This window comes from Notolepis coatsorum, assembly GCF_963971535.1.
Source record: "Notolepis coatsorum genome assembly, chromosome: 9".
In the NCBI taxonomy this organism is placed as follows: Eukaryota; Metazoa; Chordata; class Actinopteri; order Aulopiformes; family Paralepididae; genus Notolepis; species Notolepis coatsorum.
The window spans coordinates 111,188,131-111,213,611 of NC_140173.1; the positions used below are offsets into that span (position 1 = coordinate 111,188,131).

At 43.5% G+C, this 25,481-nt stretch overlaps 1 protein-coding gene across 4 annotated transcripts in view; it reads right to left on the minus strand.

The window, feature by feature from the left end:
• The window catches only part of gbf1 (golgi brefeldin A resistant guanine nucleotide exchange factor 1), a 221,188-nt gene that overhangs the window by 87,777 nt on the left and 107,930 nt on the right, over nucleotides 1–25,481 (minus strand). For 2 of the 4 annotated variants that reach the window (XM_084322243.1, XM_084322242.1), the window contains exons 5-10: nucleotides 20,480–20,598; nucleotides 20,126–20,234; nucleotides 19,484–19,544; nucleotides 11,227–11,281; nucleotides 8,747–8,827; nucleotides 5,466–5,601 (exon numbers count right to left, since the gene is read on the minus strand). In XM_084322243.1, the coding sequence (XP_084178369.1) occupies nucleotides 5,466–5,601; nucleotides 8,747–8,827; nucleotides 11,227–11,281; nucleotides 19,484–19,544; nucleotides 20,126–20,234; nucleotides 20,480–20,598 (561 nt within the window). The remainder of the gene's footprint in view (nucleotides 1–5,465; nucleotides 5,602–8,746; nucleotides 8,828–11,226; nucleotides 11,282–19,483; nucleotides 19,545–20,125; nucleotides 20,235–20,479; nucleotides 20,599–25,481) is intronic. The other 2 variants (XM_084322245.1, XM_084322244.1) reach the window with 1 other exon arrangement.

A 25,481-nucleotide genomic window follows, 5' to 3' on the forward strand; every position in this document is an offset into this window, starting at 1 on the left:
AGCGAGGGTCCGATCCCAACGGGAGATGAGAGACGTTAACATCATGTGTTTCACGGAGACATGGCTCAAGCCAGCGACGCCGGACAACAGCGTCTCTCCATCGGACAACTTCACTGTCCTGAGAGCAGATCGCACGGCAGCCTCTGGGAAGAGCATCGGAGGTGGGGTCTGCATCCTCACGAACAATCTCTGGGTTAATCCCAAAGAAGTACATGTCCTCTCAAGTTCATGCTCCCCAGATATGGAACATCTCTCAATCCTGTGCCGTCCGTTCCACCTACCCCGTGAGTTCACCACAGTCATCATGTCCGTCGTATATATCCACCCACAGGCAAATACTGGCAAAGCGCTGGTGGAATTACACGACCACCTCAACAAACAACAGATCAAGCATCCGGAAGCCGCGATGATAGTGGCTGGTGACTTCAACCAGGCGAATCTGAAAAAAGTGATGCCGTCCTTTTTTCAGCACATCGCCTGCTCCACAAGAGGGGGAAACTAACTCGACCACTGTTACACCCCGTTCAGAGCCGGCTACAAGGCTGTAGCGGCTCCGCCACTGATGGGTGCTGCAAGCGCGAGCGATCACGACTCCATTTTTTAAATCCCTGCATACAAACAAAGATCGCGTGACGTCGTCGTGTCACGTGAGACAAAAAAGTGGTCTGACGAATCAGAGGCCACGCTCCGGGATGCGTTCGAAGACACAGACTGGGACATGTTTAAAGGAAGCGCCAGTGACGTCAGCGAGTACGCTGATACCGTTGTGAGTTACATAACAACAGTAGCTGACGGTATTGTCCTCACAAAGAAGGCGCGGGTTTTCCCAAACCAGAAACCTTGGGTGGACAGCACTATTAGAGCAGCCCTGAACTCACGCACCACGGCTTATAACCTGGGCAGAGAGTCAGGAAATATGGAAGAGTACAAGGCTTCAGTCTACACTCTGCGCAAGGCTGTTAAACTTGCTAAGAGGACATATGCTGAGAAACTGGAGACACAAATGGTACAAAACGACACAAGAGGCTTGTGGAGGGGACTGAAGACAATAACTGACTACAAAGTCAATGGGGAGCGATGACGCCTCTCTCGCGGACAAACTCAACTCCTTCTACGCTCGGTTCAGTGTAGACAGTGTCGCCGCTAGCCCTCTGGCTAGTGACGTCACTGGCGCGCCGGCTGTTGGGGGGGGGGGGGGGGGGGGGGGGCGGGGGCGCTCTCTCGTTGTCGGAACACAGTGTGAGAAGAGCATTTATGCAGGTGAACACCAGGAAGGCTGCTGGCCCAGATGGTATAACAGGACGCATACTTAAGTCCTGTGCAAACCAGCGTTTCCGTTAGCCGGTAATTACCGGTATTTGACTGGCAAAATATGTTGAAGTCCGAATATTTAAATATCTCCGGTCATAATGTCCGGTGGAAATAATTCCTCTAAGCACAATTTTATTATTTGAATTGTATTAAAATAGGCTAAAATTAAATAGCCTATGCGATGAACGTTTGTTTCATTGTGCTTCGCTCTAATAAAGCGCGGATGGCGCCGCTCGGATGTGAATCTTTTTTTTTCTTTTTTTGAGCCTGTCTGGCCACCATAATAACGACAAACAGCTATACGAGCGAGAGAGAGAGATGGCCAAACAAGCTAAACTTAACAAATATTTCATGAAACCAAGCACAAGCAGGTCTAATAATAATGACATTGACAACGAAGATGAGTCTTCTGAAGTCACAGAGACCGCCGATGCTCCCGCGGAAAATAAACAAATGTCGAGCGTTCAGGCGGCGGCCCGAGTGGAAAGTTAAATTCTCCTGGCTGAGGTACGACATTATAGTCTAGTAGTCTAGCGTCTATGATGTACGAGAGATAACATTGATTGAACGTACACAAAGTACACTTTATTGATTGAACCACAAAGAGCATCCCCAGTCTGCTGCTACCGTTGCGAGCCTCGCAGAAGTCCACCTGTTCCAATGCAATGGGGATCTAGTCGCAGGTACAAAACGGATAGGCAGAACGAGACGGGGTGAGTAAGTGTTGACATTTTTTAATCATAATGCAACTGTTGGTTGACTGCCGTGTCACATAGTAATGCATATAATTGATTATAACTAAATGTAGGCTATAATGAAATCAACAAACGCATTACGAGCATGTGGCTCGTCCTCTCGCTCTCTGCATGCAAACGAGGCAATGTGATGATCAACTACAGTTTGCTGTGTGTGAAGTTGAACATTATGATATGCGTGACGTGTCTGATACAACGAGGTGAAGCGATGTCGACTCGAGATTCATTTGGGGGTGCGTGTGACAGCTGCTGCAGCGGGAGCCTGCAGGGCGGGAGCTTGATGCTGGATCAGCGTATCGCACTAACTTGGGAGGCGAGAGATAGTAATTTGATTCTGCAAATCAATTTCTCATTCTTCGCTTGATGTAATTAATACAAATGTCCAATATAACGGAATTCGTTAGCTCATAAAAATGTGATTATAACAGACTGCTGTTTAAAACTCTGACCGGAATTTCAGGAATATGTCCGGGGATAGAAATCTTGCAGGTCACCCAGACCGGCACGAATATGTTCTAACGGAAACGCTGGTGCAAACCAGCTTGCCCCGGTGTTCACCGCCATATTTAATCAATCCCTGGCGGAGTCAGTGGTCCCTGCCTGCTTCAAGATGTCTACCATCATCCCTGTACCGAAGAAACCCTCCCCAACATGTCCAAATGACTACAGACCGGTGGCACTCACCTCTGTGGTCATGAAATGTTTCGAGAGGCTGGTCAAGGACCACATTTGTGCCTCCCTCCCCAAAGATAGACCCTATGCAATTTGCGTACAGGACAAACAGGTCCACTGACGACGCGGTCTCCCAGGTACTGCACAGCACTCTCTCCCACCTTGACCGTCAGAAGGGGGGCTATGTGAGACTGTTGTTCATTGACTACAGCTCAGCGTTCAACACCATAGTCCCCACCAGACTGGTGGACAAGCTGATCGAGCTAGGTCTGAGCTCCGCCCTGAGCGCCTGGGTACTGGACTTTCTGAGTGAAAGACCCCAGGCGGTCAGGGTGGGGGGTCAGACCTCCAACACCATCACCCTGAGCATCGGGTCCCCCCAGGGCTGTGTTCTAAGCCCCCTGCTGTAATCACTCTACACACACGATTGTGTGGCCAAGTTCAGCTCCAACTCCATAGTGAAGTTAGCAGACGACACAGCGGTGGTGGGGCTGATCTCGGACAACGACGAGAAGGCCTACCGGGAGGAGGTTGAGGTACTGGAACGTTGGTGCCAGGACAACAGCCTGCTCCTGAACATTGGTAAAACCAAGGAGCTGATCGTGGATTATAGGAGAGGACAGCAGGAGACACACACACCACTGATGATTAACGGGGCTACCGTGGACAGGGTGAGCAGCTTCAAGTACCTGGGGGTCCACATCTCAGAGGATCTGACATGGTCAACACACATACACAGTAGTAAAGAAAGCGAAGCAGCGTCTCTACCACCTGAGACAGTTAAGGAAGTTCAGAGTATCGGGGAAGATACTCCAGTCCTTCTACTCAGGAGCTGTAGAGAGCATCTTGACCGGAAACATCACTGCCTGGTATGGAAACAGCACGGCACAGGACAAGAAGGCCCTACAGAGAGTGGTGCGCTCAGCCGAGCGTACCACGGGTATTGCGCTACCTACCCTGCAGGTTCTATACAACAAGAGGTGCAAATCCAGAGCCTGCAGAATAATGAAAGACCCCCACCACCCCAATAACAGCCTGTTCCAGCTGCTGAGGTCAGGCAGACGCCTGCGAACCCCAGCTACTAGGACGGAGAGGCTTAGGCTCAGCTTCTTCCCCCAGGCCATCAGAGCCTTGAACAATGAACATTGAGAGCCACAGAAACTGAACTATCCACACACAAGCACACACAAGCACACACACGACACGCACGCTGAGCACGCTCACACACTAGCAGCCACTTTAACACGCATGCCGCACACACGCACACTTATGGCCAAGAGGAAAGGCCACTTTAAATTAGTATAACAACAGGAACAGTGTATTGCACTACTAAAGCTACCTAGCATGTCCTATATGCTCTGTAAATACTATGTACAGATACCGAGATGTCACACCATGTTACCTGTTTATTGCACTGTTGTTTTTATTGGATTCTATTATATGTTGTACCACTGTATTTTTATTGGATTCTATTATATGTTGTACCACTGTATTGCACATCGTCGCGGGCAAGACCACCCGCATTTCATTGTATACCTGTATGCCGTGACAATTAAAACTCTTGACTCTTGACTTGAGGATATTCAAACAGCTCTAGATTGAGGCCTGTGGAGGAGGATATTCAAACAGCTCTAGCTTGAGGACTGTGGAGGAGGATATTTAAGCAGCTCTAGCTTGAGGACTGTGGAGGATATTCAAACAGATCTAGCTTGAGGCCTGTGGAGGAGGATATTCAAACAGCTCTAGCTTGAGACCTGTGGAGGAGGATATTCAAACAGCTCTAGCTTGAGGCCTGTGGAGGAGGATATTCAAACAGCTCTAGCTTGAGGACTGTGGAGGGAGATGGTCAAACAGCTCTAGCTTGAGGACTGTGGGGGAGGATATTCAAACAGCTCTAGCTTGAGGACTGGGGGAGGATATTCAAACAGCTCTAGCTTGAGGACTGTGGGGGAGGATATTCAAACAGCTCTAGCTTGAGGCCTGTGGGGGAGGATATTCAAACAGCTCTAGCTTGAGAACTGTGGGGGAGGATGGTCAAACAGCTCTAGCTTGAGAACTGTGGGGGAGGATATTCAAACAGCTCTAGCTTGAGGACTGTGGGGGAGGATATTCAAACAGCTCTAGCTTGAGGCCTGTGGAGGAGGATGGTCAAACAGCTCTAGATTGAGGCCTGTGGAGGAGGATGGTCAAACAGCTCTAGCTTGAGGCCTGTGGAGGAGGATGGTCAAACAGCTCTAGCTTGAGGACTGTGGGGGAGGATATTCAAACAGCTCTAGCTTGAGGCCTGTGGAGGAGAATGGTCAAACAGCTCTAGCTTGAGGACTGTGGGGGAGGATATTCAAACAGCACTAGCTTGAGGACTGTGGGGGAGGATATTCAAACAGCTCTAGCTTGAGGCCTGTGGGGGAGGTTATTCAAACAGCTCTAGCTTGAGGACTGTGGGGGAGGATATTCAAACAGCTCTAGCTTGAGGCCTGTGGAGGAGGATATTCAAACAGCTCTAGCTTGAGGCCTGTGGAGGAGGATATTCAAACAGCTCTAGCTTGAGGACTGTGGGGGAGGATATTCAAACGGCCCTAGCTTGAGGCCTGTGGAGGAGGATGGTCAAAACAGGTGATATCCACTGTAATCTGAACCAGGTAGTGTGACGGAGACAATGTTTTCTGTAGCCATAACATAATTTGATAACATAAATCAAACCTGTGTGTGTGCATGTGTGTGTCTCACCAGACAGGTTGTTGCTGAGGGTGGCAGGCTCCATCAGTCCGGAGGAGCTTCTCACCATGTGACGAGGCGGTCGTGGTGACCGCTTCTGCTTCTTCCATTTAGATGACTCACTCATCCCACCCGCACGCATCTTCAACTGGAGCCGGGAGCACAAGCAGGCGATAACTTAGGGATGCACCGATACCAATATTGGTGTCAGATATCGGTCACATGGTATTGGAGAATTTCCCCAACACTATAGTCCGATTCCAAGAGCCATGTGCAACATGCCAGGCATCAGAGCAAAGCAGAAGCATGTTAATCTCTCAAATGAGGAAAAATGTATTATATGTCAATATTCTTTTGTCCAATGACCCCAAACTGACAGTCCAAATCTATACTGATCAGTAAAAGCAATGGAATGGATGGGTACTTGGTATTGGATGATACTTAAAAGGTTTAGGACTCGGAATCAATATCGGCCGTGGTATCGGTCAGCAGGGAAATGTCAACCCCCGTACACGGACCACAGTGATCCAGGGTCTGCTCTTGTGTAGGGGTTCTGCCTGCTCCGAGATCACGGTGCTGTGCTTGCTGCTGTGTAGCTTTATTGGCACTGGGGATAAATGTTCCATTCAGGTGATCCGGTTGAACAGTTACAGTAAAGATTTAGTGTATCTTCCACAGAAAACATGCAAACGTGTGGAGTCCTGTGAAGGGATACCTGAAATACTAACAAAAAAACGCAGTGGCATGCTCCATGCTGTTTAACAACAGCTGATCATTAATATGGTGATACGGGTGGGGCTTGTGCATGAGGGTGCAAACACCAAAAATCCAAATAAATTAAAAATAAAAATGACATTAACTGGATGTCCATTCAGTATGCAATGCATGTATAATGAAATAATCTATATCATATATAAAATAAATCTATTCAATCGTCCAGCCCTACTGCTGAGGGAGGTGGGTGTATTTGAATGATAACTAGGATGATAATGTATGTACCCTCAACTACACTACCTCATTTCACAGGCATAATGCATTCATAGAGTAATTAATGTGTTTTTTTTATATTAAGTGTCCAGTTAATGTAAATCATTACCCAAAAAAAGTAATACTAATAAAAAAATAAAGTACCCTGATCACAAAAACGTATACAAGTATAAAAATATGTTGTAAATAAGGAAGACTGTCTAGAGCGAAACAATGACTTCAGACGGTCCCTTTTAATAAAAAGAGTTAAAATAAAATCATGTTTGATCATCTTCAATCATAACGCACATGGAAATTACAGGCAAAGACTTTAAACTCAAACTTTAGCCCCCCTCAGCACCATTTAGGAAAAACACTACTTTGTACTGGTCATTAAAGAATAAATAAGAGGGAGATTACTGGGTTTGGAATAAAAAAGAGAGGGAGAAGAGTCATGGGGGGGAGGAGGAGGAGGTGGGGTGACGTTCACTCTCCAGCCAAGTCACCGGATGTCATCGTCCTTACCTGCACTCGTTTGTTTTTCCACAAGATATTGTAAGCCTCAGGAGAGAAGGGGGAGTGGGCAGGTGCCCGTGATTAGTGATGAGTTATTATGTTTGCAGCGGTACCCACAGGACCAGACACTCAGATACATACACACTGATGCATGATGGAGCGGGGGGGGGGGGGGTAGCCATTAGGGCTGGGCGATATGCCCAAAATATATTTTCTGAGTTTTGATGGTATAACAGTATTTAGTTTTCCAGTATAAATTACAATGTGATATGACAAATGTGTTATGTCTTTACCTTGTAATGCAATTGTCAAGGTGCACATTTATTTACTTCTTTTATACAATATTTATATATACATATTTTTTTCTTTTTTACTTAAAAAATAAACAGTATGTATATTTTACAATATGTATATAGAGGCGAGGTCCCACTAACCACCATGGGGACCTATTTGGGAAACAATATGTACAGTAGTCAGTGGAGAGACAAATAATGTTTTGATCCTTTTTGAGTTTTACACAGTGAATTACACAGAAGTGTCAAAGTCAATTTAAAGAGAAAATGTTTGCAAATCAAGATTAAGTCAGAAAAGTTAGCCAACATTATCAATAGCTTTTGATGGTATAACATAACATTAGCTAGCTGACAATTACACTTTTAAATCGACAAACATCATACAGTATGTGTAATTCATGGCACAAACCAAACTAGATTAATAAAAAATGTCTCTCTCACCATTGATTACCTTACATATTTCCAAAACAGGGCCCCATGTGGGTCCAGCAGGAGGAGAGTGACTTTGCCTCTTTATATTGCGGTCGACAGTATTGTAAAAATCCATATCTTAGCATGACAGTATACCTTCATATTCGGTATACCTCCCAGCCCTAGCAGGGGGGATGTGTGGGGGGAGGGGGGGGTTTATCCAACCAGGGTAGCCATGCAACCCCCCCCCCCCCAGAGATGGCCACGTTCAGGGGAAGGGAAGTGGCGATTGGGGGAAGGCGGGGGTCGGAGGGGAGACACAGAGGCAGCCATTGGTTCTGGACCACTGGGGGACAAGCGGGAGATGACCAGAGAGTGCGGCAGAGGCAGGCAAGTCGAGCGCAGGACTGGAAGAAGTTAGTATGCCATTAGTATAAAAAAAGATTATGTGATTTTGAGGGTCAAACCAGAACAGTCAAATTGGATAAACAATAGGTATGAATTATTATTTAAAACATTTTCAAAAGCTTATTTATATATATATATATATTTATATGTAGACTCATTGAAAAGTGCAAGTAAGTGGGATAACAGACACTTTAGTTCTCATTTTTTATCTCTAAATAAATACATGAAATCTAGTAATGATTTCAAAAGCTGGTTTAGGCTATGTTTCGGTTTTCAAAATCTCACCATACTGTATACTGCACAGCCAACCCTAATGTACTAGGTGCTACATTTAAGGAAAGTAATGTGTATATTATATAGTTTATTGTCTGTCGTGTTGTCCCTGTGCATGTAGGTGACGTCCTGTTGTCATCGCACCGTGTGTCTGTCGTATTACGGACCGCTGTAGATTCCGGTAGAATCGGCGTATTTGTCAAAATTAAGTGTTTCTGATTCCGATACAAAAACATTAGAAAGAGATTTAATCGTGGAAACCAAAGCGCTGACCAAAATGCTGACAGATACATACAGTAGTTTACTAATAACCCAATGCACCCTCATGCGCGCCCTCCAAAAAAAGCCATGCTAACCCTCTCTATGCCAATGCACTAGCTTGTGTGTGAGTGTGCTTTATGAACAGCTGCACCCTTAGTTAAGTACCCTCTCTAGGCCATTCTGACTGTTGTTTCTAGGCTGATCTGCACAAATAAGATCCTGAGTGTCCAGGATACAGGACGGAATCTGTGGGGAAAACAGGCAGACATGTGCTGTTGGAATACAGGCAACTCCAAAAAGAAAAGACAATTATAAAAGGCTGATACAGAGTTAGGTGAGAGGAAGTAAGACTGGTGCCGGGTTGGCTGGAAGGAGCAGGAAGAGGACAAGTGTTGGGCAATGATGAGCAAGATCAAGGGCCTGGAGGTCGTTTCCTTTACATTTAAAGGGATAGTTCACAATCACCAATTATGTTGTCAATACTCGTAGCTGCGGCTAGTTATCCACAAACTAATGCAAAGTCAATGGGGTCAAGCTCCTGCCTGTACAAGTATAAGTATAAGTCTTTATTTGTCATCAGATTAACACACACACACACACACACACGTGATGGGCGACCCACAGGAACACTCACACACACGCATGCACTGAGTCGCTGACGAAATGTTCTCTCAACTCCCCATCCCGTCGTCCTTCCCCCCCAAGGGCAGCCGGGAGCAGACAAGGGCTGCGGCGAGCACCGTACCCGGGGACTAATCCAAGTGCTCCTGTCTTCGTCAGGGACGCGACAGCGTTAGCGATCTGTTGTGTATGTTTTTCCATTGGGTTTATCTTATCGGGAGGGGAAACCCTTGCGAGCACAGGGAGAACATGCAAACTCCACACAGAAAGGCGCTTGAGATACCCCACCTGGGTAACTGGCAACACGGCAACCTGGTCCCCAAGCGGGAATCGAACCCACAACCTTCTAGCTGTGAGGTGACAGTGTTAACCACTACACCACCGTGCCGCCATAGCTGCCAAGGTGCCACCACCTTCAAGCTGACTGAAGGTAATTGAAACTAGGGATGCACCGATCTGACTTTTTCAGTCCCGATACAGATACCTGGGTTTGGGTATCGGCCAATACAGATACCCATTGTCCAATTTTTTTCTCCCAAAAAGTTACTTTTTTATGCCACAGTTCCTTTTTTTATATTAAAATATATTTTGTTTTTAAAAATTGTAAAGGATCACAAGTGTGTTTTTGATTTGTTGTAAACAAAGACAGAAAATAAACTTCATTCATTCAATTAATAAACTGTATGCCTCACTGTGGAAAAGACTGGGATCATTCTTTTGTGCAAGGCAACATCAGGCTTGACTTAAAACATTACCGTACTTTTAGGACTATAAACCGCGGCTTTTCCCCCCATTTTTCGACCCTGCGGCTTATATAACAGTGCGGCTTATATGTGGACAAAACCCGAAAATCGAAATATTGCTTTTTTTACTGCATTGAAATGTTATTTATCTGTTCCCTTATTTGCTTAATACAACTTGTAAATGAGTTAATTCTTGTTATTTGTCCGACAGTATTGTGTCCCAATGGGAGTCATTCTCTGTAGAGGTGGGAGTCATTCTCTGTAGAGGTGGGAACTTAAAGCTCAATATAAGATTGCACCACCACCCACAGAATCGAGAAAGAGCAATAAATCTGTCAATCCTTTCCGTGTCCGGGCCGGGTGAGGTTTCCCGTGTTGAGTCAAATTAAGCCGCAGGCTCCACTCCTTACATATGGTAATTAAACATTAAAACACATGCGGCTTATAGTCCAGTGCGGCTTATATATGTACTCATCATTCAATTTAGCTGCTGCGGCTTATAGTCAGGTGCGGCTTATAGTGCGAAAAGTACGGTACTTTCCTAACTTAGTGAAACTAAATGTAACAAATTAACACGGATATAAATGTACTGAATGGCTATTTCTTATTTTATTTATTATAAAAAAATAATAATAATAATAAAAGAAAATCCAATTATTATTATTATTTATTTTTATACCCGATCCAGCTATTTTACAGATATCGGCGGCCGATACCGATACCAATATCGGATCGGTGCATCCCTAATTGAAACCTACTTCACAGTGCACACAACGTTGTTTTCAGTTACCTTCAGTCAGCCTGTACAGACAGGAGCTTGAGCCCATTTACTTTGCATTCGTTTGGACTCTACCGTTGACACCATCGGATGTAGGAAATAGGCTAGGGTTCAGAAATTGTGAACTATCCCTTTAAGTCAATTAGCAGACGCTATTATCCAGTTCTTGTATCGCCAACATGGCAAGAAATCGTTAAATGAGGAGTTCAGAAGGCTAATCAACACCCACTAAGTATCCTATGAATAAGTAGGTGAAACTAAAAGTAGGACAAAGAAGAATCACATAATATTTTACCTGATTTAGGATTTACACCCATTTTGTTATTTTTAATCCACAATTCCTTCAAATATTTGCCTTTAAATCAAACAATGATCACATTATTCGCAGCACAATGGGGACGACAGCGACCGAGCGGGAAAAGGACAGGAGGAAGAGAGCAGGGAGGAAAGCAAGCAGATGAAGAGAAAAACAACCAGTAGGTTCAATGTGTCACTCCTCTTACCTTCTTCATGTTGGCGCCGACAAAACTCTTTGCCTCTTCTTTGAACTGGGGTAATCTGGAGTGACAAGAGGAGAACAAGAAATGTGATTATCGTCAAGTCGTACCGTCAGAACAGCCGTTCTCAACCTGTGTGCCGTGAAGTCGGTTCAGGTGTGCCGCGTGATTTTGGCCAAATGTACATTAAAGAAAACCCTGTGTCAAACAAAAGACATCTATTAATTAAAATGTCTGTAATAATGTGTCCATCCAAAGTTAAATCAATTTAGCCCATGGCAGGCAGCTGTAATATATTTTGCCATCTCCTTTTGAATCATCATTATACACTGACTTCATATGACATTTACAGGATTACTGGACATGCAGAGGATTTATTTGATTTTATAAGTGCGCCTGGGCATCAAATGGCTTGAGGACTAGTTTTTCTTATTCATAATGGGGAATCTTTCCCCATTGGATCCTCAAAACATATTAGTGACTGAACCTGTCCAAGTAAAGGCAATGATTAGACTCACATACTTCCCTTTAACGAGTTGTAGAAAGCAGAGGAAAGCAGCTTGAGCAATGAATTTTCTAAAGGCGAACTACAAAACAATGCATCTGAAGTCCTTAGTTGACAGTCAATATACCGCTCTACATTTTCATCTTGAGCCACAAATACACTTCTCTAAGGCTTGATGAGAAGAGCACTGCAGGTCAATGTTCTCAAAGCATCAAGCAATGTGTGCGTACGTGCGTGTAAGTCTCTAGGTATCTGTGGACTCTGCTTTGCTGGAAAATGAGATGTCATCACCAGTGACTGACACACACACACACACACACAAAAGAGAGGGGGAGGGCAGTCAGCCCCCTCAACGATAACCCTGTGTTAATAGAGTGTTGTCTTGCTAGTGCGATTACTGGATGATCTGTGGGTCCAACAGATTAACATGCCGGCAATCTAAGCCTCCTCCTGAGGACACCAGGAGATCTGCTCCTCATTATCCTGACCGGGGAGGTGAGGGGGGCAACAGAGACCCTCTCACATCTCCATTATCCAGGGGCCGTGGACAAGTGGGGGGCTGGGCATCAGCTAAATTACATGTGGTGGGCGCGTGTGTGTGTGAGAGCGTAGCGTGTGTGTGTGTGTGAGGGAGAAAGAGAGAGAGCGAGAGTAGTATGTGTGTGTGTGTGAGAGAGAGTAGTGTGCGTGCGCATGTGTGTGAGTCGTGTGCATGCCTGTGTGTGTGCATGAGAGACAGCAGTGTGAGTGGGTGAGTGGGTGAGTGGGTGAGTGAGTGAGTGAGTGAGTGAGTGAGTGAGTGAGTGAGTGAGTGAGTGAGTGAGTGAGTGAGTGAGTGAGTGAGTGAGTGAGTGAGTGAGTGAGTGAGTGAGTATGTATGTGCACGTGTCTGTGTGAGAGAATAGTCTAGACAGCAGTGCGTGTGAGTGAAGTCTGAGTGAGTGACTGTGTATGTGTGTGAGAGAGTCGTGTGTGTGTGTCTGTGAGTAAGAGAGAGAGGGAGTAGCATGTGCATGAGTGAGACAGTGAGTGATTGAGTAAGTGTGAGTGTGAGTGTGAATGTGTGCGAGTGTGAATGTGTGTGTGTTCTTGCATGTGTGAGAGAGCAGCAGAAGCATGTAGTAAAACGTCCATACTAAATATACATCTCTTCTCCGCATGGGGCTGTGAGACCTTCTTTACGATGATAGCTGCCATACTCTTCTATTTAGATTTCCACGCAGTAAAGTTTTATTTGAGGATATGATAACAAGGTGCAATACGATAGTCCTGGCAATAATAAAAAACAGGCCCAGAATGCTTTGAGGGAACATCGGCAAATGGCGTTAAGCTTGGCAAAAATCAACACACGCCTCGCCACCGGAGGAAGATAACACTACATTTTGTGACAAATCCTGCATCAAATAGCCTTGGTTGTGATGCACACGGCATCAGTGACGAAGGTGAATTACACCGTGACTTCATTTTGAGCACTTATCTATTCGTGGAGCATGCACTCCACATTTAGAGAAGGAGACAACATCTCTATTGTGGCTGATTTTCTGATCGCTTCTGTCTGGGATTACTGGCCCAATCCATGCAAATGTTCTGTGTGTTTTTGTGTGTGTGTATATGCGCGTGTGTGTGTATATGCGTGTGTGTGTGTGTGTGTGTGTGTGTGTGTGTGTGTGTGTGTGTGTGTGTGTGTGTGTGTGTGTGTGTGTGTGTGGACGCCATCCTCCACTGTTGTGGTACAGACCATCTTCATCTATATGCAGATCATACAGTCAGGAGCTCAATTGGCTCATCCTCTGTGTGTGACTGGCAGTCTGATGTGACTGGGGCTCGTTGGAGAGAAGAGCTACGGGGGGAGGGCCTTTAAAAGCTAAATGCCAACAGGAAATCATGTTATGGCATTAGTGAATCAGAGGCCAATTGACCCCCATGCACAGCGCATAATGAAATTCATGAAGGGAAGGGAACAATGAATGATACAGTGGAGGGAGAGATTTGTGAAGGAACTTGAAGATCTGCAACCCTGTGACAGAGCTGGCCCAGACTAAAGGTTAGTGACTTTAAATTATACAATGGGATGCAAATTTCTCGATTCTGATTGGCTGAAACAGTCAAGTTACACGTGGTTATTTCTTATAACCCCCGCTCGTGGTCCCAGAACCCGCCCACAACTGAATTACAATCACTCCGCCGTTCGTGGTTTTAGAAATGAAAGCAAGATGGCGGACAATAATCTTTATGCATGGATATGTTGAAAGCGTCATAACGACTAAATCAAAAACGATTCTGTCACGGCGAATGTGTTAGTTTCTTACACAATGTTGGATTATGTAATTGGTGGGTCATGAGTCATTGTGGAACAAAATATAAATCGCGGAAGTCTGCCATTCGTCAAAAGGACATGTTAATCAAATGTTCAAGCAATCAATCAAACCAATAACACAAGCTCACGCGGAAGTGCGCTGTTGAGCGTTGGTTATTGAATTGATTGAAAATTGTATTAATGTCCGCCTTGTTTCGAACTGGTTAAGAACTGTTGAGAACTTCATTCTTAGATGCTTCTATAGAAAGTAGGTAAAAATTCTTTGCCCTATAGGAGGTAAAAAAAAAATTTGAACCTACTTTCTATAGAGGCAGCTGGGAGGTGTGCTGTTTTAAGTGAGCGTGGGTTATTGAATTGATTGAAAATTGTATTAATGTCCGCCTTGTTTGTTAACACTTTCAGTGCCAACAACGAGATATCTTGTTAGTTCATGCCAACCGTTGAGTGCCAGCCGACGAGAGATCTCGTTTTTAATCGTTTTTTTTAATTCGCGATTTCCATTCATATTTCATCAATCTAGCCTCCCGTTTACCACTGGAACTCTCTCTGAGCTCCATTGGGAAAATACCGCCCCCTATCGTCTCTCCCTGTGGTACTGCACCCCATTGGATTAGACTGAATGAAACGCAGCATGGGGGGGGGAAATCCTGTTTCCACATTTTACTTCTCAGGCAAGTCACCCGAGACGATCGGATACATTCTGGACGATCAGAACAGCGTGGAATCGGTGTTTCGACCACCCAGCGTTGGATCAATAAACGCGATCAATATTTGGAATGGCGATCAGGAATTGGAATAATGTTTTTGGAGAACATCTGATCTGAGGTAAGGAATTTTTACCAGTCTTAGGATAATCAGAGCTTTTTTCACAGAGATATCAACGTGGGCCCTATGTGTGTATGTGTGTGTGTGTGCGATCAGGAAATAAGAGAATAGATTTTTCAGCCCGCTTCTATAGCGTGCATAAGTACACATATACTATCGATAATCTAGCGTTTATTTGAAAACGATTCATAAATAGGCCGAAAAATGACAACGTGTTTTGTGTATTACAGTAAAGGGCGTTTATCACAGAATCTTCTGGACGTTTTTCAAAATGGTATAAAACGGAAATGAACAGATTAAAAAACAATCCGTTTCAACAATGTTGACTGCAAACAAGTCATTGATAAGCGACGGCCAGATTAGACACAGCCATAATTTAAGATGTAGTTTATGTGTTCGCAAATATGAGAGCGCTATCATTGAAGTGGGTGGTGGCACTCAAGGTGGTAAATAGGACACGGAGGCGAGCACTCAAACTGTTAAGAACTTCATTCTTAGGGGCGGCTACGTGGCGTAGTGGGCAAGGCGCTCGCCACGAAATCTGGAGACGCTGGGCTCGCCTGTTCGAGCCCAGCGCTCCACAATTGCTTTCAGTTTAGCTGGTCGTCCGTACTAATACACATTGGCCGTATTAGGGGGTGGGAAACTGATGGGTGGGGATCGGGCGTTGTGGACAGCGACTCCTACAGGTCGGTTGGTGCGCCTGCGCAGTAGAATCAGGAAGTGTCAGGGGCAGCGTGAGCCTCCCACGTGTTACTCCTCGCCACTGAGAGATCGAGCTGCGCAGGTGAAAAGATGCGACTGCTGTTACCTCAAGTACCGGAGGGGACTTGTGCTATGTATGACTTAGTCCACATTGCAGCCGGCTTGTGGGAGGCAAGAAACAGCGTTCGTGACAGGGGAGGGTTGAATTGGATGATACGAAATTGGGATGGGAGAAAATATAGAAAATGGGAGAAAAAGTGGATAAAAAAAAAATTCATTCTTAGATGCCTCTATAGAAAGTAGGTTAAAAAAAATAAAGAAGTTTTCCTTGCCCTATAGGAGGCAAAAGAATAAATGTAACCTACTTTCTATAGAAGCAGCTGGGAGGTGCGCTGTTTTAAGTGAGCGTGGGTTATTGAATTGATTGATTGAAAATTTTATTAATGTCCGTTGTTTCAAACTGGTTAGGCTTAGGCCCTCTTTCGAAGTCGCCCTCTTTCGAAGTCGGTTATGCTTAGAGTTTATCTTTAGAGCAGGGCGATAGACCACCAGCCCTGATTCCAAACTCTAAGCATAACCAACTTCGAAAAAGAGGGCGACTTCGAAAGAGGGCCTAAGCCTAACCAGTTTGAAACAAGGCGGACATTAATAAAATGTTCAATCAATCAATTCAATAACCCACGGCCACTTAAAACAGCGGACCTCCCAGCTGCTTCTATAGAAAGTAGGTTAACACTTTGGCTGCCATGGGTTAAATTCATTATCAACCGTAGGTTGCCGGCTCTATTTGTCTATAGAGAAAGTCCCCTTCTTTGCAGGGCTATAACTTTTTAAATTCTATTGCTACATTGCCATTATTAGGGCCCATTCAAAGTCCTATATGTATTGTTCATTGTGTAGCAACGTTAAACTTTTTCATTCACATATTCATAGTAAAGTATGGTCTAATGTATAAGTATGTTTTCATCTCTTTCTGCAGCTTTCTCCAGAACGTGATCTATAGCCCCAAATACATTATATTGATGATGCAATACAGTTTTATGGCAATCAGCGCGATATATAAAATTCCAACTAGACGTACTTCTAGAAGTTACCACACGTCATCTGATGTTGACCGGATGGGCTAGGGGGCGTTTATAATTCCGTGGGCAGCGTTATACCAATCATCTAATGTGGGTCAAATGTTGATAATAGCAGTTAGTATCGAAGACGGTAACTTTACACGCTAAAACTCACCCCAGTCTCCGCGCGCCGTTGGGCGATCATCGTAGAGTAGACATTTTATCATTATGGGATGTAGATTTACCCGGTCCATCTCCAGCTTGTATAATGGTATATACGTCCAAATCATGTTGTTTATCGAGTTATTGGCAATCGATCGCTGTGTATTGTGACGAGCTAGAATGCCGGGACCTATAGCGAGTGCCCGGAAGTAATACGGCCGTCCAGCACAACCTCTATGGCACTTCCTGTTAAGCGATTGCGCCGATTGGCCACCAGATGGCGCTCCTGAACCGCCAGAGAGCTCAGTGGGTCCTCCTGGTGGATCTCAGGCCAGCGGAGGGGACATATGAATCCGATCCCAGATTTTTTAAATATTGATATTAAAGACGCTGTAAAGCGTCTTCGGCAACTTGAGCATGGCCGGGAATGACGTGTTTAAGCGTTTCCCGGCACCCAAAGTGTTAAAAAAAATATTTGCCTCCTATAGGGCAAAGAAAACTTTTATTTTTTTAACCTACTTTCTATAGAAGCATCTAAGAATGAAGTTCTTAACAGTTCTTAACCAGTTCGAAACAAGGTGGACATTAATAAAATGTTCAATCATTCAATCAATCAAACCAATAACACAGGGTCACTTCATTCTTAGATTCTTCTATAGAAAGTATGTTAAAAAAAAAAAAAAAAAAAAAAAAAAAAAGTTGGATGTGTTAGTGAGAACAGTTGGATGTGTTAGTGAGAACAGTTGGATGTGTTAGTGAGAGACAGTTGGATGCGTTAGTGAGAGACAGTTGGATGTGTTAGTGAGAGACAGTTGGATGTGTTAGTGAGAGACAGTTGGATGTGTTAGTGAGAACAGTTGGATGTGTTAGTGAGAGACAGTTGGATGTGTTAGTGAGAGACAGTTGGATGTGTTAGTGAGAGACAGTTGGATGTGTTAGTGAGAACAGTTGGATGCGTTAGTGAGAGACAGTTGCACTTCCGAGCTGCTTCCACACGGAGGCAACTTCTCTCTTCTTTTTTTTGGAACAACTTTTTCTGCGGATGGTTGTCAATAAATCTTCAATTAATGTGTGTTTATTGTATAGCAATACGGTTGGATGAAATCGGCCATTGTATAAAAGCATTACATCACACGACAGTGTGTTCGAGAAATTAGATCACGCCTATGGGGGTCTAACGACCCTCGGCTGCGCCTCGGGCCTAACAACCACCCATAGGCCTGATCTAATTTCTATAACCCACTCTGTCTCATGATGTAATGCTTAAATATGTGATGAGCCAACAGTACTATTTCCCTTTCATCTCCAAGTTATTAAGTAGAAGAGAACCTGGCTTTGAAACCATACCTGTCAACTAGGGATGTCCGATATTATCGGCATTAAAATGTGATATGGGAAAATATCGGTATCGTTTTTTTTTTTTTTTTTTTTTTTTACATTTCTATAACCTTTATTTACCCAGGCAAGCAAGTAAGAACAAATTCTGATTTTATTTATTGTCAAAAGTATGCATAATGTTGTGTTAATTCCACTACAAGAGATATGTAATGTTAATTACCTGAAATTATTAAATTTTTGGGGGGGGGGGAACCCTGCATATATCGGTTTCGGTTGATATCGGTATCGGAAATTAAGAGTTGGACAATATCGGTATATCGGTATCAGTAAAAAAGCCAATATCGAGCATCCCTACTGTCAACCCTCCCGTTTTTCCCGGGATTCTCCCGTATTTGACACTTCTTTCCCGCCGTCCTCCCGTTTCAATATTTTCCCGTAAATTTCCCATATTTTCATTTTGCCCTTCAGTTCTTACTAACAAGGCTACATTACCCGCTGTGAATACGGCAGGCAGCAGCCTGGAGCCCCCGCCAGAATTGTATAGAAACAAAACTCACCAAAAGTGACTATTGCATAACTGATTTGACAAAAAAAATCCACCAAGGGGGGAAAACCCCCCCTTCACCCCCCACCCTCCCTCGCTGGCAAATCTCCCTTATTTTAAAATCCCAATGTTGACAGCTATGTTTGAAACGGCTGCTGGATACTCTGTAGTCCCCCCTGTAGGGGATGTCTGGGTTTTAGGCTAAACGGTGTTCCACACAACACAGGCGAATTAGCACACAAAACTTTAATTCATCAAAAATAAACAATGTGTAATTTGCTCAGTGCTTAGCAGAGTAAGCCTTAATCCAACACCTCCATCGCCCCACCACGTTTTGGGCACAGAGGTTCAAATCCAATCTTGGAATTGAGTGTTATCTTAAGGTGCTCCATGGGTCACCTGAGCACCTTATTTCCTGGAAAGGCTTTGGCTGCACCTGTAGGAAAATTTGGTCTCATGTGTGGGTTGTAGTCGAGTGAGGATAGGGGATGGTTTGCTATTGCTGGCCACATCTCAGGCTCTGCCAAAAGAGGTCTGGAGAAATTCACAGTGTAATAATCAGCACTCCCTTGATTTCTTGAGTGGTGATAGATAGATAAGGTAGGGTAGGTAGGCTAAACTCCAACCCACACATCAGACCAAAACAAAAAAACTTAAGAAAGTGCAATTCCAAGCAGGGCTCTTTAGCCAAGATTGTACAGGCATTACACATTCTACCTTTAACAGGTACACATTGTCCCCAGCCTGACATTCCCCGCCTCCCCCGTCAGCCCTTTCCCCAACCCACCACCACCACCCCCATTTACCTGGAGAACAGTAGCTGTACCATGTCAACCAGTGTGTGTTCCGCTGACTTCCTCAAGAGCTCTGCGCAAAAACAAACAGAGGGGAGGAAAACAAACAGGTCAGGTGCTCAGAAGAGGGAAGGTGGGGAACTTACTCGCTAAGACGTCTCAAGACGACTTCTCCCTGAGCAGCAGGCTCAAGAGGGGAGTATTATCATGCCATAGATTTTCAAGGTCTATATAAACACTTCCCCACATAAGAAGCTTATCTTCCAGATATACCAGCAGTAAAACTATTTTCTTTAAGTTGAATCTAAGTACTTTAAGGACTTTCTATGAACTCTGTTATTAAGCCACAGATGAGACCATGGGGGAGGAAAGCAGGGGGTTAGAAACAGCTGGAAAGACAGTCGAGTTTGGAAAACTGGACAGTAGAGGAACTATATTATTGTTGGGTCCGTGTTCTGCACCTGAGGGTACGGATACTAGTAGATGGGGTAACCGCTTACTTACATACTACTTACTTACACAGTATGACATTATTAGAGTTGTTTCTGAAAATGAATGTAGCTAATGTGTCATTCTAGAAATGAGGAATAATGAACAACATAATGAAATAATGAAATACATTAAGAGGAATAATGAGAAAAGCAAAGCGCTCACCACTAAGACGCATCTCAAAACAGATGCGGAAACAGGACTGCATGATTTCACATACAGACTCGTTGGTCAGATGGGCTCCCACCGCTGTGAGCAGCAATGTCCTGAGGACCTGTCATAGAAAACAACGCATCAAGAAACATCCACGGGGCATACCGCTACGCTTTAGAGGTAACCTAAATCAAATGACAACGTTTTGAGACTTTTTTTTTGTCTTGTCCAATAACTCACATTAAAAGAAAAAAAAAGTTTGCTTTGTGAAGACAAATTGAATCGTGTGTTATTGAGACGGCTATTGAAGTCAAAGATAACTGGGTGGCAAAACGTCTTTGTTCCAACAACCTATACATAATATACCTGCAGGATCTTCATCAGCACCACTTCATCACTGGCCGGGTCCGTTCCTACGAATCTGGCATGCGTCACGGCGTCCGCCATGTTTTCGATGGCCTCTGCTGCGGCCTCATGGTTGGCATCTGAAAAAGACAAACCAGACCCTTTTTTCCTGAGCCAGCTTTCTCCAGAAGCTACAATCTCTACAGTGGCTCTTGTTGCAGTGGTCCTCTCCAATAAGATACGGTATAAACACCAAAAGAAAAAGCACAAATAAACAGGCGACTCTGGACATGGTTAACAGTAACTGCTGGTGCATCTTTGTCATGGTCAGGCAGAATAATCCAGTCAGTGAAATATTGGACCTCTGTACAATATCTCACATGTATATCTCTGTACAATATCTCACATGTATATCTCTGTACAATATCTCACATGTATATCTCTGTACAAAAGCAAACATGTGTATACAATATCACATGTATATGTACAATAATGTGGTATTTTATATATCTATAAATAGGAATCCTGTGTTTCATCTTTTATCTCTTTATTTTCTTATATGATATCATATTTGTATTATCTATATTTATCTTCATATTTTTCCTCTTCCACCCATGGCAGCGTAGTGCTGCTTGCCCCCTGGGGATAATGCAGGTTGCCCTCGTCTTTTTAGACTCTTATCTTAACTTTGGACTTTCATTTCAAAATGTCATATTTTTCTGATCTCTTTTCAAAAACAGACCAGAAAAGAATTATGCTTTGATGTTTGATGGAAACTCATAACCTTTAAACTCTATGCCCCAACAGAGTAAAACAATATCTGTAGTATGTATACAATCATACAAATCTAAATATTATATAATTATATAATATAATTTTGAGCTGTGCAGAAGTCTAATCTAATATATATATGTAAGTATTATATAACAGATAAATTAATATAAGAACAACATGGTGACATAATCACCAGATGTGGCCATTTGTGATGGAGACAGAGACTGGTCCAAATTGGCTGTCAGGGCAACAGGAGCCAGTGTTTTTGAAACCCGAGCAGACTGGCCAGATAGCTGCCTGGAGCCAGGCTGTTATACTTTCCCATCGCCGTTTAGAACAGCAATTCATTGACTAATAAGCCCAGAGGAGGAGGGGGGGGGGACTGAGAGGGGGCGGGAAGGATGTGCTTACTGTCTTTTCCGGATTCAGACAAGAAAATAGATACCAATTTCCTCTGTGTGGGTTCAGTAAAAAGCGATCTGGCTGCAAGCTAGCCGATCTTATAGTCAGGTTAATTATAAAGTGATTTAAAATATTACAAAACCTACCTTTTACGATGGCCATTTTGAAAATTCACCCGGGCAAATGGAAACATGGATTTTGCGAATCCTTATACAATATCCTTTCCACAAATGTATAGTATTGCAAATCCCCAAGAAAATCCAAGGAAAGAATAGTGAACCTGACTATTAGCACAAAATAATGAATGGAAGCAGATATGGACCACTAGCCTAGCTGTTGGCCCAAAACACCTCTCCTGGAGTTTAAAGTAGGGCTGGGCGATATGGCCAAACATTTTATCACGATAACGATATCATACTGTAATGTTACCGTAATTCCTCTAATAGTAACCCCGGCTTGTATTTGTTTCAACTGTAGCGGGTACCAGGCTTGTATTAGGAGGAGGCCTGTATAAGAGGGAGGCCTATATTTCAAATTTTCAAACGGATCATAATGAATAAATCAACATTTTGTGTCAGTTTGAACCCAGTAAAATGTGTGTGTTCATTTATTGAAACCAAGTACTGTATGAAATAGTAAACAGTGCAATTACAGGTGGTCACTGGTCATTTCAACGTTTTCAAAGTGAAATCAAGTAACTAGCTCAGTATGCAGCTCAGTATATTAGTAACCCGGCTTGTATTAGGAGGCCGGCTTATAATTGCTTAGCTCAAGAGCGCACCCGGCCATTAATAGAGACCCGGCTTGTATTTGAGACCCGGTTACTATTAGAGGAATTACGGTATATCACTCGATAGATAATTATCGATATTGTTATCAGTATTGATCGTGCAAGGATCCCCCCAGATCAGCCTATGTTGTGGTAATAACGAATGCCGTTATTGGCAATCAATTCATCAGAAACTACTTCCCCTGCCCCCCCCTTTCATGCATTCATGATGGAACATAATACAGATCATATGCATTTGGATTTTTAACTGTCGTGAAACGCCAATGGATTTAACGTTATTAGCTTAGCGCCTTATAAATAGCCTTGCAGGAATTATCCCAGATCATTCCGATATAACACTCATATTCACCACGGTATAAAACGGGAACGTAGATGAAAATATTTCTTTTATGAATCTTGAACAGAAGGTTCTTACTGTCAATTGACAATGATATTGGATACATAGCTATAATATAAAATATAGATTTTACAAACAACGTGACGCACAGTGAAAAGTTGTAATGGAAAGCTGGCCTAACTACAGCGGGCCCAGTCTAATAGCTGGCACTGATTGAGTTAAAAAGAAAATTATTATCATTATAATTTTTTTTTAACAACAAATCTATGTTTATTTTGCAGCAATTCTCTGTCGTTGCCGCCATCTTTAGTGTTACAGCCCCTCACACTCCAGTTCTCAGGCTGCAGCTGGTTTGAAAGCAAAAGTATACAGGCTTCTCTGCTGGCTGTGGCTCCAGGAGAGTTCAACAGTTCTGGCTCTGCTAGTTTCTTTTCCAGCTTTTGGCGCTTTTTTGGTGGACAAACCACGACACATGTGCACCGTGACTCGCGACTGGAGACTAGCTCTGCTAGCACACATAGCCTACTGTGTACAGACGGTTTCAAACTGTATTTTAACTCATTCCCCGCCAAAGACAAGTATACTCGTTATTTGATAGTTATTTCTTTTATTCGCCATTTCCAATCGTTATCCATCCAGGGAGCCTGTGTAACCATAGGGAATGAGTCTGAGATCGCAAAAGTCCAATACCGCCGCCTGGTGGTATGCTGCCGATGTTGCACTCCCTTTGAGACTCTGTATGTGGCTGTGTGTCGATGAAATTCCTCCGGGCGGACTTTTCTAGTAGCCTGGACCGAAGCCTTTACCCGATTGCATTGAATAGTTTTCGGGACCCCCGATTCATTATGATGTGGTGGGTTATGTCGTGGCCCAAATGGACATACGATCTAGCAGATGGCAATCAAATAATTGGAATATTCTTTTTGGAATCTCACCGGCCACAGGTAAGAGCAATTTAATGTCAATTTCAGCTTGATTGTGCCTTGTTTTCATAGCCATCGCCCTGATCAGCGTATGCTGTTGTACTAACAAATGCCGTTATTGACAATCAATTAATCAGAAACAACCCCGCCCCCCTTTCATGCATTCATGATGGAACATAATATACCAATCATATGCATTTGAATTTCTTATTGTAGCGTGTATAGGGACGAAATGCCAATGGATTAAGTATAATATGCGTCGCAGCCTATTACTAGCCTCCCAGGAATTACCCTAAACCGCTCTAAAACCATACTTATATTCACCACGGTATAAAACGGGAATGTATGGATGGAAAAATTATCCTTTTTTCACATCTTTTTTTTTTAAATATTTATTTTAGCATTTTTACAGCTTTTTATAGGCCATACAAGACCGACAGAGGAGAGGGCGAACGGGAGAAGATGTGGGGAGGACATGCGACAAAAATGATCGCCAGGAGTGGGGGGCGAACCCGGGACGGCCACGTAGGTGTGCGAGGCACTATGCGGCGGAGGGGGCCTTCCTTTTTCACATCTTGAACGATAGATACTCAATGTCAAATGGGTCATAGTATTGCATCCATAGCTATAATATATAGTTATAGCCCTGCAAACAAGGTGACTAACTCCCATCGTTTACAGCGGTGGCAGTAGCTACTACAGGATAAGTCTAATAGCTGGCAGCCAATGAGTTAAATTAGAAAGCAAACTAAATAAATGGACAAGAGAAAAAGAAATCTCAATTTGGTCAGTATTGTCATTTGGACAATCAAAGCCATTACTTTAAGTTGCAGGCAAGAAAGACAAGTCTGTCCACCGTCTCTGGTTTTAAAGCTGCCCTGTTGCAGGTCACAAAAAATGTAATAAAAAATAAAAATGTATATATATTTTTATTATCGATCGATATCAAAAATATATCGTGATCATTATCGTTATCGTTTTATCGCGCAGCCCTAGTTTAGCCCTAGCCCTATGCTAGTGGTCCGTATCCACTTCCATTAATTTGTGCTAAGCTAGGCTAGCTTGCAGCCGGATAGCTTTCTACAGAACGCACAGGAAATGTATATCTATTGTAATGGAAATGTTATCTATGTCCATCTGTGTTTAAATCTCTGTACAGCTTGACTAGTTTAATATAGGTCAACTAGTATAACAGCTCAGACACTAGGAGACAGTCTCTTTAACAACGACCAAGGTTGGGGAGAGATAACATTGGCCTATCTCTTTCAGTCCTACTGTGAGCCATATCAAGGCCATAGCTCAGGGGTGGCCAACCTGCGGCTCTTTGCCCGTCAATGTGCGGCTCTTCCATCCATAAAAAAAAATTTAAATAAAAAATTCATTCCACAAGGACATAGAATAAACATTTAGATTTTTTTTTAAATGGTCCATTGGCATGTTCTTGGGATCTGAATCTAGGGACATAATAGATCAGTGTCAGAAATAGTGTGTCTGTTACTAGGCTTGAGTAAATTGTAATGAACCAAAAGGAGAATATCAATTCTATTTAATTTTTTTTTAACTTTGACTGTGAATAACACCATGCTAAAATTGACCAGACCTGGAAAATCTTAGCAAATGAATAAAGGGAAGATTATTAACAGAAGGTTTTGTAGATACAGTACTGAATTCTGCCATCTTTTTTATAATGTAAATTTCTCCACCATTTTTCATCGTATTGCAACACCGTTTTTTGCAAGACGTTCACAGAAAGGTAGAGAAACTAACTGCGTTCTGTTTTATGGCAATAACGTTCAG